Source organism: Vigna umbellata, chromosome 3 (genome assembly GCF_029865625.1).
Source record: "Vigna umbellata cultivar VRB3 chromosome 3, Vumbellata_1.0, whole genome shotgun sequence".
In the NCBI taxonomy this organism is placed as follows: domain Eukaryota; kingdom Viridiplantae; phylum Streptophyta; class Magnoliopsida; order Fabales; family Fabaceae; genus Vigna; species Vigna umbellata.
In genome coordinates this window covers 21,063,305-21,083,343 of record NC_142167.1, presented here as the reverse complement: position 1 = coordinate 21,083,343, position 20,039 = coordinate 21,063,305, and the positions used below count along the sequence as shown (strand labels likewise).

At 30.8% G+C, this 20,039-nt stretch overlaps 3 protein-coding genes across 8 annotated transcripts; all 3 read right to left on the bottom strand.

Annotated features, from left to right (window-relative positions):
* Window positions 1-3,104: 3,104 nt before the first annotated feature.
* LOC148201891 (WD repeat-containing protein 55-like) lies at window positions 3,105-5,808 on the bottom strand. Of its 2 annotated transcripts, none has more exons than XM_088108341.1 (10): window positions 5,653-5,808; window positions 5,261-5,362; window positions 5,118-5,150; window positions 4,887-4,951; window positions 4,703-4,790; window positions 4,523-4,595; window positions 3,892-3,998; window positions 3,762-3,804; window positions 3,608-3,664; window positions 3,105-3,296 (listed from the first exon to the last, which is right to left on the bottom strand). In XM_088108341.1, exons 2-10 carry the CDS (start codon window positions 5,353-5,355, stop codon window positions 3,258-3,260), a joined length of 600 nt encoding a protein of 199 aa, XP_087964467.1. In that variant the 5' UTR covers window positions 5,356-5,362; window positions 5,653-5,808; the 3' UTR covers window positions 3,105-3,257. The 2 variants fall into 2 exon arrangements, with proteins under 2 accessions (XP_087964467.1, XP_087964468.1); XM_088108342.1 differs by lacking the exon at window positions 5,653-5,808 and adding an exon at window positions 5,476-5,629.
* A 2,084-nt stretch (window positions 5,809-7,892) lies between these two features.
* Window positions 7,893-11,991, bottom strand: LOC148201890 (uncharacterized). Of its 3 annotated transcripts, XM_088108337.1 has the most exons (6): window positions 11,842-11,938; window positions 11,554-11,741; window positions 11,310-11,401; window positions 10,977-11,071; window positions 9,551-9,795; window positions 7,893-9,311 (listed from the first exon to the last, which is right to left on the bottom strand). In XM_088108337.1, exons 3-6 carry the CDS (start codon window positions 11,337-11,339, stop codon window positions 8,515-8,517), a joined length of 1,167 nt encoding a protein of 388 aa, XP_087964463.1. In that variant the 5' UTR covers window positions 11,340-11,401; window positions 11,554-11,741; window positions 11,842-11,938; the 3' UTR covers window positions 7,893-8,514. The 3 variants fall into 3 exon arrangements, with proteins under 3 accessions (XP_087964463.1, XP_087964462.1, XP_087964464.1); XM_088108336.1 differs by lacking the exon at window positions 11,554-11,741 and having other exon boundaries at window positions 11,842-11,991; XM_088108338.1 differs by lacking the exons at window positions 11,554-11,741; window positions 11,842-11,938 and having other exon boundaries at window positions 9,551-9,809; window positions 11,310-11,355.
* Window positions 11,992-15,593: 3,602 nt separating this feature from the next.
* LOC148201889 (serine carboxypeptidase-like 35) lies at window positions 15,594-18,822 on the bottom strand. Of its 3 annotated transcripts, none has more exons than XM_088109051.1 (9): window positions 18,722-18,822; window positions 17,763-17,954; window positions 17,538-17,642; window positions 17,260-17,448; window positions 17,097-17,176; window positions 16,711-16,992; window positions 16,469-16,608; window positions 16,289-16,381; window positions 15,594-15,939 (listed from the first exon to the last, which is right to left on the bottom strand). In XM_088109051.1, the coding sequence occupies exons 2-9, from the start codon at window positions 17,929-17,931 to the stop codon at window positions 15,681-15,683; spliced, it is 1,317 nt and encodes a 438-aa protein (XP_087965177.1). In that variant the 5' UTR covers window positions 17,932-17,954; window positions 18,722-18,822; the 3' UTR covers window positions 15,594-15,680. The 3 variants fall into 3 exon arrangements, with proteins under 3 accessions (XP_087965177.1, XP_087965178.1, XP_087965176.1); XM_088109052.1 differs by lacking the exon at window positions 18,722-18,822 and adding an exon at window positions 18,026-18,153 and having other exon boundaries at window positions 17,326-17,448; XM_088109050.1 differs by lacking the exon at window positions 18,722-18,822 and adding an exon at window positions 18,026-18,152.
* Window positions 18,823-20,039: the final 1,217 nt, after the last annotated feature.

Here is a 20,039-nt window from a genome sequence, read left to right as displayed (position 1 = left end):
TGTCCATGAATAGAAGAAACAAAAAGAGGACCCCATATATCACAGTGAATCATTTCAAAACATTCCGCAGATAAGGAATTACTTATAGGAAAAGGCGATTTATGTTGCTTAGCATAGTGGCAAACATCACAAACAGTATTAGCATTCATTTGTACATAGGGAAAATGTTCACAAATCTGTTTGACAACCTTGTGTCCAGGATGGCCTAATCTATAGTGCCATAGATTTACATCAATATGTTTGTAGGTAGTAGAGACCCTTGTAAGAGTTAGCACACCCAATCATCTTCAATGTAGAGTTCTCCCTTATCTAGCAAACATCAGAAGAAAAAATTAGGCTACAATTCAAGTCTCTTATAAGACTTTGAACATAGATTAAATTGAAAGAGAAATCAGGGATATAAAGCACATTAAAAATCACAAAGTCTCTAGAAAATTGAATAGTTCCTGCATGTTTGGCAGTAATAACAGAGTTATTAGGCAATTTAACAGTAATGGGCTTAATCTTATAGAAGGTGACAAAATTCCCTTTCTCATGGGTCACATGATCAGTGGCCCCAGTGTCAATAATCCAAGAAAGAGTACCTGGTTTGTCCTCCTTGTCATTCCTCTGCATCTGATTGATCTTATGTGTAGGCTCATCAGCTTTCTCAATCATTTTGAGAAGTTTTTCAATTTGCTCTGAGGTGAGTTTGTTGAAAGTAGTGCTGGTGTCTCCCTGATGGGTATTTTCTGGTCCAGAACTGCCTTGGCAGACATTAGTAGAGTTTCAGTCACTTCTTTTCTCTTGATTGCTATCATTCTTTTTGTACCAAGGTGGAAAATCGTGCTTGGAGTAGCACTCATCCACAATGTGATTCATCTTGTTGCAGTAAGAACACTGTTTTCCATAATTAGGATTCTTTCCTCTGCCTCTTCCCAGACCATGTGACCCAACACCACGACCTTGATTTTTCCAGGTCTGGTCTGCTTTCCAATTGTTGTTCCTGTTAGCAACATTGGCTAGGACTCTACTGGTTTCAGTAGAGTGATTATGGCTTGCAGTGCCAGATTCAGACCTTTCTTGTCTCTCTTGTTGCATAACGAGAGAGAAAACACGATTGATGTTTGACAGGGGTTCCATCAATAGAATCTGGGTCAGGACAGTATTATAGGTGTCATTTAACCCTTTTAAAAAGCATATAACATGCTCTACTTCTCTGTATTTCAGAGAAGTTCTTGAGAGTTCACAGCTGCAAGGGATTTCACAGGTACAGTTGGGTATGGGCCTAAGAGATTCCAATTCTTCCCAGAGGATTTTTAAGTCAGTAAAGAATTGATTAACAGTTCTTTCCCCTTGTTTGATTGAATGAATGTCTTGGAGAAGGTCAGAGATTTTAAAATAGTCACCTTTAGAAAATCTCTCCTTTAGCTCATCCCACAATTCTTTGGCTTCTTCAACATATATTACACTTTTTGCAATTTCTAGAGAAAGTGTTTTTATAATCCATGAGTACCATCATGTTGCATCTTTCCCATGCATCAAACAAAGCTTCATTTTTCTTGGGTTTCTTGATAGACCCATCAATAAAGTTGATCTTGTTTTTGGATAGGAGTGCTCTTCTCATGCTTCTGCTCCAATAAGAGTAATTAGTCTCACCCAGGACTTGAGAGATGAGGGTTAATTCTGGATTCTCCCCAGGGTGTAAGTAGAAAGGGCTGGCGAGGTTGGTAGACTGGTCTGTGATATCCATGGTAGAAGGAAGCAAGAATCATCAAAGAACAGAACCTGGGCAGCGGAAGTAAAGTGGGTATGGTTTATGCTCTTTATACCATAAAGAAAACTTGCCGCACTGAAAAGAATAGGCCCAATGGCCTTTAATCCAAAACGCAGCCTTTGAACCCAAAACACGAAACTTAACTTTCACTATAAGCCTCCTTTAGATCAGATGGTAAGTGGGTGATAAGACAGAAAGGCTCGAGTGAGAGAAAAGAAAAGTTCGAGGGCTTCCATGGAGATCCTGCGTCGGAGCAAAAGGTTGTCTTCACCGGAGATGAAAGAGGAAAGAAAACCGAAGAGAAGGAGAAGAAAAGAACGGTTAAGAGGTTAGTGAAAGAGTTCCTGATTTGCTTTAGAGAAAATGTATATCTGATATTATTGCTTGAATGTGTGTAAAAATTACAACAGTTTGTGAATGGAAAAACTCTATTTATAGAGTTCCAAAGAGAAAGGGATAAAAACAGAAACTGGAATAAAAACATAAACTAGCCTACAAAAAAATAACACGATTACTGTTTTTGGACAATAATCCACCGAATCAATAATTTTTAATATCATAGGTTGGGGTCTTCCACAAATAATTCTGATTACTTAAACAAGCTCGATGATCAAGTGATTTTCTTGATAAATATACTAAAAAAACAAAATACATTTTTGCATGAGATGGAAAATCATAGAAGGTTTCGTGAAAACAAATTGCATTGGCAAGAATTTGTAAAATTAAGCTGATAGAAATGGTTGGATAGTACAAAATTAATTGAAGTACTACATGATGAATGTAAAGCCTAATATGGAAATGTTCCTCTTTTGATGTATTAGTTTTTTGGTGTGCCCCAGTTCATATTGTCTTTGAATTGTGCTTTTTGAAATTGAAAAAAGCTAGCTAGAATAGGAAAGCACAAAAAGCCTGGAAGCAAAGGTTGAAGACAAAGCTTTTACCAGAAAAGGCAATGTTTGATTCCAAATTTATAAGATGGTTTGGTGCATGAAACTTGCACTGACTAATGTCTGGTCAGAAAAATTTCATTATACAGTTTTCTTATGCTGTCAATAGAGACATGTCCATCCTACAAACCACACCACCCAATTTCATAATTCATCAAATTCAATTTCATTATACAGTTTTCATTGTCATACAATTTTTTTTATCTTAATCCTTGAATATATTCATTGTTAAAGAGTAAAACCATAGCTTACATTTTATTCTATTTTCGTGTATACTAATATTCATTCAGTGATAAATTAATTTTTTGGTAAGACCTGGTTGTTTGTCTGTTGCTTTTGGAGCAGCATAATTCATGTAAATGACCGTATTACGTTCAATAAATTCTCTTAAAATAGAGGTATACAATATTATTATACCATTATTATTAATTTTAAATATTTATTTGCTTAATCGATTGTTTTGGATCCTTGTCCATTGCAGCATATGGTACAAAACTCAGTTCCAAGACTGCATCTCAATCCATTACAATCTGGTGGTGGATCACTGTCCACTCTCACTGATTCTGTAGGAAGTGGTTTTGCAGCAAACAGTCCTGAAAATAAAAAATATCATATTCTTATAACTACATTGATTTTTTCATTTTTTTTTGCCTTTCAATATTAAATAAATACAAAACTATTAGTGTCGTCTTTTAAAATGCATACAGAAAAGAAAATTACAAAACAAAAGAAAGGTTCCTTTCATAAAACTTAAAAGGGTTAAATATGTTTTTAGTCCCTAAACTATTGGCCAAATTATAAAAGTGAAGATAGAAATAACAAAAATGCTTTTCCAGAAATATTTAAAAAGTTCCTATAAAAGCATAAGAATTCACTGCAAATTCATGGACTTTGACTTTAATACCTTCATTAAAACAACAGACAGCAACTCATCTTCAGAAAATTCGGATCGAGTTTGTACCTTTCAATAAATCATGAATGGGTGGTTAAAAATCATGAAATAAGTAGAGAGAACATATGCTTTAAGAGGAACCAGAAAATACAGATATTCAACTTACTGTATTTCTTCGAAGATTGCAAACAGACAGAGTCCCGTCTCCGCTAAAAAAACAGGAAATTTATGGAAAATAAGAATTTACACTATATCCATTGATATTTTAGGGCAGGTGAGCTACATGAATTTACTACCTTGTTGTCAACAGTTTCATTGCATCAGAAGCAAAAGTCATGTCTGAAATGTAATCTTCATGGGCATCAAAAGAATTGCAGCAAGAGCGTTCTCTGGTATCCCAAACCTACAACAAAGAAGAGCAGATGAAACACGTTGAGAAAGCACCAACAGTCTGACCTTCCCATAACTCTACAAGATCAAAATTGCAACTATCTTCAGAAAAGTACAGGGTGATTTTAAGCAGAATAGCACTGAAAATAACATAAAGTTAAAAATATACATGTATAAAATAAAATAATCAATGATACAATATTCAAATAATGAATGCTATTGGGGGGTGGCTGCAGAAAGAAAGGGATTATAGTCAAACGGATTTGCTAGTAGTGATCATTGACCTGGTATTTTCTGTGCTTGCTATGAGCATAGGGCTTTCAAAATTAGTCGAGCACACCTAATTAAGGTTTATCAATTTAAGAGCTCAGCAAAGATTGTTAAATTTTAAAACAAGAGATCAATCCATTGCTGCCATCCACTATCTTAGAAATGGCTGAATATCTATGTAAAATATTATTAATGCATACCACAAAATAATCTGGAATTCAAATAAAATACAAATTCTGAGAATTTGAAATAAGAACAAAAATGTACCTTTATACAACCCTCATCGTCTCCTGAGGCAACAGTTGACTCGGTCAAGTTTATCAATCTATTTACTGCAGCCCTATATCACAACAAAAGCCAAATAAAAATTCTAAAGCAATGAGGATGCTAGTGATTATCCCGTTACCCAAATCACAACAAATCAGTAACTGCAGTAAATCTACTCACTCGTGAGCATTATCAATACGGGTAATTGTAGATCCGGTCTCCACATCCGTAGCCAGTATAGAGCAATCTGGAGAACCCGTCAACAGCACTAAAAGAGAAACATGACCATAAACATTTTAAACTCAAACGCATGCAAGTAAGATCATCAGAAGTTATACACAATATCGAAAATAATGTGCATTACCACGTCCACCATTGATGAATCGAGAAGCCCTGCAAGACTCTGTGTGCGCATGAACTTCCAATTGCCTGAAAGAATAATTAGTAAAATAATTAATAATTGCAACAGAGGACTACATATTACCAACAACTATCTCCTAACAGCAAACGGCACACAGAAAACAAATAAAGTCAACATGTATGCGAGTTTACAAGTATCAAACAAGTATAAAAACAAAAGGTTCACAGTCTATACCTCACAGGGACACTATCAGGGCTATAACGGTATCTGCAGCACACATATTCAATGTAATAATTATCATAAATGCCAAAAAGGTATAAATAATTAAAAAACTGTATTAGCTATGAAAGCTGCAGCTCTAATCCAAAGCAACGTACAGATGAAGGTCCCCGTTAATTAGACCCGTGGCGACAAGGTTATCTGACGGATGAAAATCAACGTCAAATGCAAGTTTCCCCAAATTTATCTCCATCCTTCACCTGTTTAGCAATGCAAAGTAGAATAGGAAAAAAGATCAAGCAGGCTGGGAAGATAGGATCTCAGAAACTTGAGATCGTCTAAAGAAAATACAAAACAAAAAATTCAGCTTTACCTCTTGCAAGAATATTCACACACAAAAATAAAATGAATTTCGTAATCGGTGAAATTGGTTTTAGTGATAGAAGAATTTGTTAAAAGGATGGACGATAGTAGAGGTTGGGGCAATGCATATGAAAACTGGAAAGTAAACAACAATGGAAAAGAGTATTTAGAGCTGTGAAGAACATACCTTAAAGAGCGCAGAGACACTGGTGAAGTGGCGGAAGAAAAACAAAACGAAGTATCAATCTTCAAGAGGAATTTTAGGGTTTAGGGATAATTAGCTGGGACAGGTTTTTAGATAAATATTATAATAATTTAGAAAATAATTTGATTATATTATATTGCTATAATTAAGTTTCAATATTTTTAAAAAGTTTCATTACTTTTTATTTAAATTTTTAATAAAGAGTGTGCTCATTGATTGGTTTGATTTTTTATACTTTTTAATGAAATATCTGTTGTTTGATTGTATTGTCAAGTGTATTGAAATAACTATTCTTTTGCATTATATGTTTTTAGATGAAAAATAAATAAAAAAATTAAACTTTAGGTTCCTCTGAATTTAAGTATTTATAATTGAATTATTATTATTATAAATTCTTCATTAAAAAGTATTAAATTTTTGGATATTCTATGCAAAAAATTAATAAATACTAAAATATAAAAATTTACAAGAGTTTAAAATATAACATGTCATTATTTATATACGCTTAAGCAATGACAATATATAGAAGACAACATGACATTAACTGACATTAAAATAAAATTTTAGGGATTCAATTTAAAAATATACAAATTTTAGATACTCAAAGTCAAATGAATTCTTAAGAAAAAATCAATAAAATAATATCCAAATTTGGTATAAAGTTAAAACTAAATTAAGTTAATATATATATATATATATATATATATATATATATATATATATATATATATATATATATATATATACTACCACACTCAATAATAATAATATATTATTTTAAACAATATTGACTTCTCATTCTTTAGTATACGTGTGACAATTTAGAAACAAAATATTTATTTTATAAGTTACATAAATAAAAAATTTAAATACAAAATCAACCTAATATAATCCTTTATTTATAATGTATTATTATATATTAATATTAAGACATGTTATCAATTAAACATAACACATGATTTTATGTAAAATAAATTATTATGCATCATAATAAAGATATTAAAGGTGTTAAACTGACACTTTGCATTAAATTATAAACGAGTTAGTTATTTTTTTTAAGTAAAAAATTTTGTAACTCAATTCAATAATGAATTGATTCAGATTATTTATTTTTTTAATTTATTTTATATATTTATTATAACACAAAAGTTAACTCCATTTATTATTTTATAACAATACAAATTAGAATGTTTATTTATTTTATTAAATATCATTATAAAGATAATAATTAAAAATTAAAATGTCAAGCTATATAATTTAATAAACAAATAAAATAAACATTTAAATTATTCAAACATTATTGAAAATATTTTAGTATTTGAAATGATCGAATTATCAATCTACATAATTATCTTTGAGTTCAATTTAATCTTTATTCTAAAAAAAATTGAATTTTTCTGACTTTACAACCCATATCATAATAAATTATATTTATTCACTTAATAAAACTCATCTTAACATCTCTAAATCATATTTTACCAAGCACAAAAATATGATTATAAGATATAATAATAAAAATTAAAACTCACTATTACATTAAATTTACACCTCATTTAACTTTACATGATGTGGACGACTTTTATAAAACAAAGACTACAAATATATATATTTGAAATTAAAATATATTCTAAAATAATTTAGAAATAAAATAGAAATTTAACCTAATATTTAAATATCTATATCGGCACTGTTTATCATATCCATATTTACTTCTTGAATTTTTAGTGTTATATTTTCAAAATACATTTATTTTAATATACTAAATAAAATTGAATATACTTTAAAATATCAAATTTATGTTTTGAAGATACAGCATATACACAACACAAACTACTAAAGAATCAAAATTCCTAATTCTTACCTATATTTGGTTGTATCCATCAGTAACATAGTATATACAAAATATCTAAACTTATCAAGGTGTATGCATTGAAAAACAATTCTAAAACATACGTTCCAGAAAAGGTACACGATATTTCATCAAAACATTAAAACGATTGAACTCTTTTTGTGGTATTTATAATAAGAATTTTTAAGAGAAACAGTTAACTTTTATAATAATTAATTCCTTTTCTCTGCGATATTAAAAAATGAGATAAAGATCAAGTTCCAACAAACTGGTTCGTGGCACAAAGTGACAAACTATTTAACTACTATCTGAATCCATCAAATTTAAAGAGAACTATAAATTCTAAAAAAATATATATAAAATATTTAGTCATAGTAATTTTACATTTTCTAAATTTCCAAGGACTTTTACGTAATGGGAAAATTAGTATAGTTTTAGTTTTTTAGTTATTTTTTCACTTCTTTAAAATTTGACATTATTTTTTTTTTCCAACCTTTATTTTAAAATTGTTAAATATAAATAACATGCTAACATTGTATGATAAAGACTAGGCTTAAATGCTTACTTTGTCCTCGTGTTAAGAGGTGAATTTCTGTTTAGTATCCGATTTTAAAAATGAAGACATTGGGTCCCTATGTTATGAAAAATATATGAATAAAGTCTACAAAGAAATAACAAGTTCAACAAATCATCAAAGAAAAAGTTGAACAAGAGAGAGAACAAGCAGAAGAGAGAAGAGAAAAAGTACGGCCACATCAGCATGGACTTAACGCCGTTGCTGTCAACTTAACGGACATGACCTTATTTATACACTTTTCGTAATAGGAACCCAATGTCTTCATTTTTAAAACCGGATACTAAACAGAAATTCACCTCTTAACATGAGTACGAAGGAAGCATTTAAGCCTAAAGACTAATACGCGTGACCAAAGATAGACACTTAACCTAAACCTAGGGCATCATTCTGAGATGATATCGAAAGGTGTTCTGTCTGATCATTGGCCACTTTCATCTTTCAGATTCATGTCCTCTTCTTCATCCACTGGAGCATACCATTCTGGCCACTGCTTAGAGTTGCTCAACCTGTAGTTCAAAAGGAGTTCTTCGTCTTGAAGAGTCCTAGTTGCTACCAGAACAACAGCTTTGAGGGTAGGAACATCTGATTCACTGTTTTTTGAAACTACAGATTTGAGCCAAGAGCTGCCAAATCTCTTCAGATTTACTTCTTCATTTCCAAATAATATGTTTGGTATGTAAATCCTCATGTGTTTTTCAGTCAATGGAAAGTCATAAGGGCAGATCATGACATTAGGAAGAATCCCTTTCGGAGGGTGGTTAGCAAAATGAGCCAAGGCTAATGGATTTCTACGCTCAACTACATCATCATCTATCTGGGAGCCTTCCAAAGGTTTACTCATTCTGTCCGAACCCTTATGAGCTCCTTCATTAACTAGTTTGTTTTCTAACATTTTTCTACCGTTGAATCGCTCTGGTCCATCACCGCCACAACCCCAAGGTTGGGCATCAATGACAGTCCCGTCATATCTTGTAATCAAGTACGAGTTCTGCTCATCAAGGTATCCAGGAATTTGATTATAGTAAGATGGGGAATAGATCACACCAGGATAAAAGGCTAGTACAGCACCAACATCAACTGCACCATCTAAAAATAGACCTTTGCCAGAATCCTTGTGAGGTATTAGAGAAGGTTTGACATTAAGTGTATAACCAAGTTGATCCTTTAACTTCTGAGAGACTTCAGATTGGCTTAATGGTCTTTGTTTAGAGGCAGCTGCCCACATCAATAACAAAAATGATAAACACGCAATGATTAGAGATTTCATAGCAATTTGAAAATGTGAATTAAAAAACTCAACAAGGTTTTTCTCCATGCCTTCATGGATCAATAGGAAAAGGAAATGACTGAGCAATGACAAAAATACTGCAAAATGACAAGTAAAATAAGGGGAAGATTAAAATTTAAAACAAAGATCAAATCACCGGGAATGTTATTAGTTGGGTCACACATACCTTTAGCAGAACTATGCCCACCACGGAGACGTGGACTGTTTGCTTGTTGAGATAATTCTAAGCGGCCATTCACCATCTTTTCTTTTGAAACAAGAATCTCGTTCATGCATGTGCAAAATGCTTTGATTTGAGAGTGAACATTTTCTTGTACTTGCCTCCGTTGATCGACAAAAGAGGCTTTACTAGCCATTTTAATAATCTCTTCCGCGTCTGCTTCATTAGCATTCTCCCCCAACAGTTTGTAGCTGGATATTTAAGTCTTTGCATGAGCAAAATATGTCAAAATGTTAAAAAGGAAAAACATCGCATAATATACAAACAAAATAAAAAATAATTGGAAACAAAATTATTTGAATCCATAAAACCAGAATTAGAAAATACTTTGCCCGTGAGATCTTACGATTGAAGATTTAAAATCTTAACGTTAAAGTTAACTTAATGCATTTTTTTCTATGTTTCTTTGCGTTTCTTTATTGTTTTATTAACAAGCTTTGGAGGAAACCTTACCCTTCCTCGTCTTCTTGTAGTTTCATTATATTTAATAGCATCAATATTACAGGTCTCTTCATGAGGATCAGTGACTTCAGTCTTGATAATCTTGTTCACAGGCAGATGTAAAACGTGGTTCTCACTTTTATTACACGCCAATTCCATTTTTTTTATAGTATTATATAATGATAAGAAGAAATTGCTCAAAAGAGTCGATCGTTATCATATTTATTAATCAATAAAACCAATAACTGAAGGGGTGCCCAATGGTTACATGGATCTTCGTATTCAAACAAATGCATATCAATGGAATTTCTCATCAGAACAGAGACAGTTGATTATCTATAATCTATATCAGAAGTAGCATTGATGATCCTTCTTTGAATACAATGATTGAAGCTTAGAAAGTCAGAGTAATACCTTAAGCTGTCTCAAATTGGCTAGCCTAATGATAGAGAATGCGGCTGGATTTGGCAGCTCCAGTTTAGAGACATTGACTTTCAAACTCAAAGCCATCTCCATTCACTTCCAACTTCATAAGAGCCATTTTTTACCCAAACTACTAACCGAACTGAATATTAACAAATCTATTTGTCTGGCTTCAGCCACCTTTGATTATTAATAAGGTTGGGACACAAACACAGTCTATTTTGTCAAACCCTTCTTTCTAAGTAAATTACAAATATATTGTGGACTCTTTCTATCTCTCTTCTCCCATTTTCATCCAATCAACAGTAATAGTAGACTGAAAGACTCTAAGAAAACAACGGTGGAATGATAAAGAGAGTAGGAATTCTAAGTCTTAGTTTATAAATATATTAGCTCGTCCATGATACAAACATAAAGAGAAAAGTGTATATTACCATGATATAAACCAAATGAATGAATCTTCACAGTCAAAATTAATCAATAAACTTAGACAGTAGAAAGGACCAACCTTGTATAAAGAAACAAACAGTTAATGTCCGCTTCAAATTGTAGTTGTTGAGGATCCCTAGAAAATATGGGATTTTTTGTGAGGGTTCTCACAGCCTGGAGACAAATTAAAACCAAAATTGTTGTTATAGGTTTCACATGATGCTCCACATATGGAATAAGATATCATAGTTAACCATAACATAAGAACATATTTTGCTCCGAATGAATTTTGGTCACTCTTCGTTAAAGACGGCATGTCTTTGACGAGGGCAGTGAGATTAACACATAATTTAAATAATTTAGCAAAGTCAACCAAAAAGTAGTAATATTTCATACAAAAATTAGGAGATACCTCTTGAAATTTCTGAAATAAAAAAGCCATCAGTGATTTGGAGAGAAAGGTGCTAGCCTAACAAGATTTTTATGCCCACCAAATTTTAGAAGCTGGAAAAGAAGCGTAAGACAGAAAAAGAGATCAAATCAGTTGCAAAGTGACACACTGAAAACTAAACATGACAAAATAAATGAAGGAAGGAAGATCTCAAGCGGAGAAAATAAACTGAAATAATGTCAAAAAAATAAACAAACTATTATACCTGAGTGGCATTTCTACAAACACCTCCTAGTCAGCAAGCCTATAAACATTTCATTGCTTCCTTCCTAATCATTTCTCTTAGAATCAAAGAAAGATTTCGCTCACATCAAGGCAGCTTTACCCCAATGCAATACTAGAAAATTCATCTAACAATAATAATCACCATTTTGGTCGCTCTTCCCCCAAGTTCTAACAGAATATAGAACCGTGGCATTATCCAATTCAGGTTACTAAGACTACAGTTGGATTCAATTTACTATTCAAAGATGAGAAGAGTAAAAGAACAAACCTTTGAAAGCTAGGACGTCACCGAACAATCACCGCCGCCACGCCACCGGCCATGATGAAAAATGTAGTCAACACTTTTTTTTCATCTATAACCCGTAACAGTATATTAATCTATAAAGATGATGGACTTTTTTATATGTTTTCATTCTTATTTATTTTGTAACTTCACATTTAAATTAAACAATTTTAACATCTTTTACTTTTAAATTTTAATAAAAAAAATATTAAATATAATCACATAGCATTTTTTATCTTTTAACTTGGGCTTGGATAGTGATGATACACAATTTTATAATTTTCAGAAAGTTTAAATATATTAAGTTTGAATTTATTTTTTTAGTGTTTTGTTTAAATAGAAAAATTTTAAATTCATTAAATTTTTTTTTTTTATCTAAATAAATAATTTTAATCATCATTAAATAAACAAAATGACGGATTTAAATTTAAAATGTTCTGATTGACATTTATTATAGAATAATCCATCAATAATATTAGATGAAAAAACTTATACAAACATCATTATTAGTCATAATCTAATATACAACTCTAATAGTATAAACTACAAAAAAACTTGAGAAATAATTTCTATCATCTTGATTAATATTGTTAGAAAATAACCTTAACTAAAATTACCATTTATTTATTGATGTTAATAAAAAATATGTTTTACACATATAAAAAATATTTTTTATATTAAAATGAACACTAAGTAATATTAGTTAACAATAACCTTGATAATATTACTAAGTAAAATTAAAAATAACTTAATCAACTTTAACCTAAAAGTCTGTCATAAAAAATTATATTAAGTTGTATTATCTTCAATAATCTTTATAATATCTTAATACTAAGTAAATTTTCTTTCTGAATAAGATATTTCATCCTATACTTCCAACATTTGATATTGTATTTCCAACTTTTTAATTTATTTTAATCTTAATAAATATTTTTTAGTTTTTTTCTTTTTTATTAAAGACTTTATTTCAAAATTCCGATTCATAAATATTTTTTGTCATAATAAATTTGAAATTTTCTTCATAAAAAGATTTTCACATAAAAAATTTGGAAAAAAGATTTCTTACATCCAACCTATTTTATTTTATTCTTCTCTCTCTTCATCTCAAATGTTTTATTTAATTTTTCTTAATTTTCTAGCCTCTTTATAAATTTGAACACGAGAAAAGGTTAACCTTGAGAGAGAAAAAATAAAAAAGGTAGTGACTATAGTGGCATAGAAGAGAAGGAAAAGCACACAGCAAAGGAAAACACACAAACATTTTTATATGATTAAAGTTTTGTTTTTATATGATTAAAGTTTTGTACTAAAGTTTTTCAAATATTGAGATATAAATTTTTCTTTTCCAAATCTGAAGGGTAGGAAATCTTTTTCTGAGTGAAAAATTTTCATGGAAAGAACTGGAAATGTCTCCTTAGTAAGTAAGGCTGTGATCAATTTTCCACAAAAAAAAAAGTAATTTAATACTATTAAATAAGGAAACGAATAAAAAATATACTGAAATGAGAAATCCACTCCTTAATAATTCAATATATGTCACTCCTTAATAAATATTTTATTCTAACAATATAAATTTAAATAATGATTTGAAATCGTAATAAATAATAAAATGTTAATAATTTTATAGCAATTAATTAAACTCTATAATTAAACGCTATAAAAACTTACTGTTTAATTACAAAATCGTAACTTACATAATATTTTCTATCGGGTTTTGATACACGGTGAATAGTTAAACGCTGTAAAAACTTATTTTTCTTAGTGAGTTTTCAACATTTCAAAAAACAATATTTTAAAACAAGATTAGATTGTGTTTTAACGTTTTAAGTTAAATTATTAAATATTAATTTTAATTGATACAATTAATGTTATTATTAGAGCTTTCAAAATGAGTCACAACCCGCGGGTCAATCCGGTCCACCACAGGTTTGAGTCGGATTGGGTTTGAAAAAATTATATTTTTTTATGCGGGTCAGATTTAAACCCGGCTTATTTAAACCCTGCTCATGCAGGTTGAATCTGTGGTGGACCGGGATGGCCCACCAACCCACCTACCTAATTTTATTTTATTAAAATTTAATTTTAATTTTATAAAAAAATATTTATTATTTTGTTTTTGCTTGAATTTTTTTTAAGTTTCTTATTTTCAAAATTAATTAAATATCCATGTTGGGAGTGAAATTTGAGAGTGAAATTTGTTTAAATTTGAATTATAAAAAGTTTATAATTTTTTTTATTAAAAAAAATGTAATTAAGTGAGCTAGTGAGCCAACTCATTTATCCACCAACCCTTGGTGGGTCGAGCCGGGTTTGAATTTTTCTGGCTCGTTAATAAATGAGCTGGGTTAGGTTGACTCAGTGACCAACCCGTGGTGGATCGAGTCGGGTCGGGCCGGATGACCCGTTTTGACAGCTCTAGTTATTGATTTATTTTATAATTTATTGCAATAATTTTTTTAAATATTAATTACTAATTAAATATAAACATTAAAATTATTATTGTTGTTATTATTATTTATGAATTTCTTATTAATTTTATTGGATCAAATTAATTATTTATGAACCGTTGTTATCTATTTCATATAGGTCAAATCAATTATTTTACTCGCTTATTTAGTGAGAAATAGTTTTAAACTATCATCGTTATTGGAGAATTCGGAAGCTCTAATTTTAAAATATAAGACTTTTGACATTTCACAGTTTTGTTGGATTCATCTTTTAAAAATTAATTTGTAGAAACTTAAAATTAATACTTGGTAGATCATAATTAAAATTATATTTACTTCATAATTATTCAAACTCCTATAAATTATTTGTTATTATTGTAATAAAACTACTATTTAAAGCATGCATTTTATTTATTTTTTTCACGAAAATTCATTGACATGTACAAACAAAAAAGGTTCCTTTACTAACACATACACCCTGTTTAGAAATGCATTATTAATTAATTAATGAAAACATTTAATTAATTAATGAAAACATTTAATTAATTAATGAAAACATTTAACTATAATTAATGAAAACATTTAATTAATTAATGAAAAAATTTAATTAATTAATGAAAACATTAATTAATTATTTAATGATGGCTGCCAAACCACTGCCAAATTAATTGTTATAAAAGATGAATCCAGTAAAACTGTGAAATGTGGAAAGGCTGATATTTTGAAAGATGAATCACTTTTTTCATGGTTTTCTAAATGCATGATACTTAATTTTTCTTTAGTATTTTCAGAAATTAATGCTTTTGAATTTGCATGATGAGACCCAAAGCAAGAGCCTGTAATTAAATTTCTGCAATAACATTAATATTTAATTATTTAACTCAAAACATTAAAACGAAATCTTGTTTTAAAAAATTGCTTCTGAAATGTCGAAAACTCACTACAAAAAATTAGTTTAAACAGCGTGTAATTGTTTAATTATTCACAGTTTATCATAAAAAAAATAAGAGTTTAATTAATTGTCTTAAAGTTATTGACATTTTATTATTTATTTGTAAGTTACGATTTTTAAATTATTAAACTTTCAATCCACACATTTCAAACTCAATTTTTAAATCATTAAAACTTCAAATTTAATAAACTAACCATTTAAAAATATTCGATTTTTTTTTTCTTTCATAAAATAATTCTCCTTTCCCTTTCATATTCTTGTTTCATTTCATATATGTATATATATTTAATTATAGCAGTAACTATTGATTATTAACTTTCTAATAATAGACTGAGACATGTAAAAAACATATATATTCTGTAAAATGACAATTTCTCTTGGATGTGAATAAATGTAAAAAGATGACAATTTACAAATGGAACGAATCAGAAGGTAGAAGAAGGAAGCGATTGAGCAGAAAGGAAATGGTAGAAGAGAGAAAGAGCTTCTCGTGGTTTATAAATCGGAGCTTGATGACCAGCACCTCTAATGGAGGCAAAAGTGAGACCACCCTCGTACTCCTCTACCCATCCTCCAACTTCTCTTCCTTCAAACCAAGCTCTCCATTCTCTTGTCACATTCACTTTCAGCTCTTCCAAACTGTATCTCGTTGATAACCATGGAACTCTACCATCACTGTCTCCACTGCATTTATTTATATCTATGTTAAAATATCTGATAGAGATCTTTTACATTACCCATCGTCATCATACATTACCGATCGTCCTTATCGATCGTCACCACTGATTGGCTCTACTCTCGGACGATCGGCTGTATGATTGAGATCTTTTACATTACCGATCGTCCTTACCGATCGTCACTACTAATCGGCTCTATTCTCGGACGATCGGTCACCGATCGACAGGTTCAGTTGTCTTCTCACTAACGATCGTCCTAAAGTAGAGACGATCGGTAATGTAAAAGATCTCTATCAATATCATCGTCAAACTTCTTCAAATATACTATATATGCAAGTAATTATAAGTATATATACCTGTACATCCAAATGCGTAAACCAGCATGTAGTAGTTTCTGAATCACTGGAAGAACTGTGCTTGGCGAATCATTCCATTTTTTAATTTTAGTGCTTCATCACAAAATAAATATTACTGTGTTAATTTAATCAGTTAAAAATAAACAGTTAAATACATATATTATACATGAAAATCAGTACCTGCATATCGTGTAGGGATCAAACATGTCAGGGAGGTATGCATGAATGGCCTTCTGGACATCCTTCCTGTTGAAATACTTCTCCACGTCGTTAGCTTTACATGGATCGTAAGCCATTGTCGGAATCATATTCCGGAGGTCCTAAAATGCATCACAAAATAATTTATTTTTTTCCATTATTTAATACAGGTGTATTATTAATTAACAAAATAGTGAGTTTTAAATCAGACAAATTATACTTACAAATTCTGAGACAGCATACGGGATACCATCAAACATACTTGAAACTGGTCTTTCATAGTCCAACAGACAGACAGGAGAGTAAATACTAAATACATCTATGTCAGAATAGGCCTTTACGAATTTGGCCACGATCCAACTACATTCCTTTGTATTGTTTTTTGTCATGAAATCACATTTCTCTCTTATGCCATCATATACTTGCTTTGAAATTATGGCATGATAGAAAGCAAAATCAAATATGCCTTTCAAGTCTGTCACATCGTTAATCACAGGGTTTCCCATCTGTATTTTATGTCGCACCAAATTCATCGTTAAATTTAATGAAAAAGGTATTTCATTTTTTGAGTATATCAGTTTAAACCGTACAACATTGTTTCGTAAATTACCATGAATCCCTTAAGATTTATGTAAGGGCCATTTTTGTTCCCTTCATGTATAACCTCAGCCAACTGTGGAGCATAATGTCCTGTTATTTCAAACACATGTAAAAGATTTCTTCAATAAAAGTAGTTAGTAAATTATTGATTAAATATAGATATCAGAAAGTACCTCCATAGCTCTCTCCTACGATATAAAATTCATGGGATTTGAATCTTGGAAATCTCTTAAACCAACCAAGCAAGAAGGCATAGTTATCAAGAGCAACCACTTGATCACCGAGCTTGCTTAAGTCATCGGAATTATTAGTGTAAGAAAAACCCACACTAATCGGTGATTCCAAGAATATGATATTGGCAACTGTAAAATTGAAACAACAGAGTCCAAAACAATCAGTTAAGCAAATAAATATTTAAAATTTAAAACAATCGTAAAATAATTTTGTATACCTCTGTTCCAGGAGAATTTGTTGAAGGTAATACGCTGATGGTCGTCTACACGAAATGGACCAATCTCTTGTGCTGCTCCAAAAGCAACAGACGAACAACCAGGTCCTACAAAAAGATTAATTTATCATTAACGATAAGTTTTGCTCTTAACAAGAAACACACTAAAATATTAAGATAAAAGAAATTGTATAACTTAAAATGAATGAAAGATTGGTCAAGACATACCTCCAGTTAGCCAAAGCACGAGAGGTTTATGCGATGAAGCCTCTTGAGCTTCGAAGAACCAGTAAAATAGTGCTTTCTTTTCTTCTCGTCTTAACTTCACGTAACCAGCATAGTGATTGAAGTTTACTACTGGTTGTCCAGGTAAATCTGTCACTTTATCGTCCTCCATTCGTCTCTCACCGGCTGAATACGCTGTTAAGGAGGAAGACGACTAGTAAGATTTTAAAAGTTATAAGAGATAAGAGATGAAGACGAAGCATCACCTTGCTCGAAAACAGAGATTGAGCTGAAAAAATAGTCCCAGACAAAACAGCAATATAGAACCACAAAAAAGCCATTACAGAGTTGTGTGAGATGGAAAGGGACAACTTAGAGTTTTCGTTGTAAAAATGGAATAGATCTCTGTGCGTTGTTTAGGTTTTTGGCATAAAGTACCTTTCAATTTTAGCAAACTGAGACAAAAAGAACACAAAACTTTATTAAAATAATGACCTCACTTTATTATTATTATTATTAATATTAATAACAGTAATGATAATAATATTAATAATGAAAAAATTATTATAATAATATTAATAAAAAGAAAATCCGAATTTTTCTCTTTTGTATGATTTTATTTTTCTTAATCAAATTAAATAGTAAAAGTTAAACACAAACATAGTTATTCCAGAATCTCTTCCTAAAAACTACGAATGAGAGAATGCGGTAATGGCAGTAAGGTGAGCCCACACCGAGCAAAGTGAATTCTTCTTTCGTTGGTACTTAAATAAAAATAGAAAAAGGAAATAAAGCAACTTTTTACTTTGTTTACCACAAAACTGGTAACATATACTTTCAGAGCACCATTGCATAATTACACGATTTTTCTGTTCGGTCAAAAATTACCACATTTTCATAAAATAATTCACTTTAAAAAGCCATAAAACTGGTAACATAAAACTGCATTTCATAAACCTCACTTGTTCAACTTCTTCCGTGACTCACAACACTACACTGCAATGTCTCTTTTTTGGTTGAGCTTCTGTTTTGCTGGGATCCTTTTCTCAGCTGAACTTTGTGTTTCCCAACAAGGTGATTCTTCTTCTTCTTCTTCTCTCTTCTTGTCATTCTTCTTCTTCTTCTCTCTTTCAGAATGTTAGTAAAAGACGAGCCTTTTCATTTCCTACAGAATCAGTAAGAGTGGAGAGTGATCCACCGCCAGATTGCAATGGATTGAAATGCAGTTTTGGAACTCAGTTTTGTACAATATGCTGCAATGGACAAGGATCTAAACAGGGTGTATGTGTCAGGAAAGGAACCTTTTTTGTTTGTCATTGTCAATGAATTTTCGTCAAAAAATAAATAAAATGCATCCTTTAAATACTAGTTTTATTACAATAACAAAGGTTTGAATAATCAGGCTTTGATGGCTAGTACCATGCAAGTCATATAAGTTGACACAGTTGAACTCGGGTTCAGTTCTAACAGTCTTAATTATTTTACCAAACTGATTCTTAATCTTAACAATAAAATTTTGTAATAAGCCTCTAGTTTGGCCCATATTGTTCATAAAAAATATCCATGTAGGTCGACTATAATCATCAACAATAGTAAGAAAATATTTATGTCCATGAATAGAAGAAACAAAAAGAGGACCCCATATATCACAGTGAATCATTTCAAAACATTCCGCAGATAAGGAATTACTTATAGGAAAAGGCGATTTATGTTGCTTAGCATAGTGGCAAACATCACAAACAGTATTAGCATTCATTTGTACATAGGGAAAATGTTCACAAATCTGTTTGACAACCTTGTGTCCAGGATGGCCTAATCTATAGTGCCATAGATTTACATCAATATGTTTGTAGGTAGTAGAGACCCTTGTAAGAGTTAGCACACCCAATCATCTTCAATGTAGAGTTCTCCCTTATCTAGCAAACATCAGAAGAAAAAATTAGGCTACAATTCAAGTCTCTTATAAGACTTTGAACATAGATTAAATTGAAAGAGAAATCAGGGATATAAAGCACATTAAAAATCACAAAGTCTCTAGAAAATTGAATAGTTCCTGCATGTTTGGCAGTAATAACAGAGTTATTAGGCAATTTAACAGTAATGGGCTTAATCTTATAGAAGGTGACAAAATTCCCTTTCTCATGGGTCACATGATCAGTGGCCCCAGTGTCAATAATCCAAGAAAGAGTACCTGGTTTGTCCTCCTTGTCATTCCTCTGCATCTGATTGATCTTATGTGTAGGCTCATCAGCTTTCTCAATCATTTTGAGAAGTTTTTCA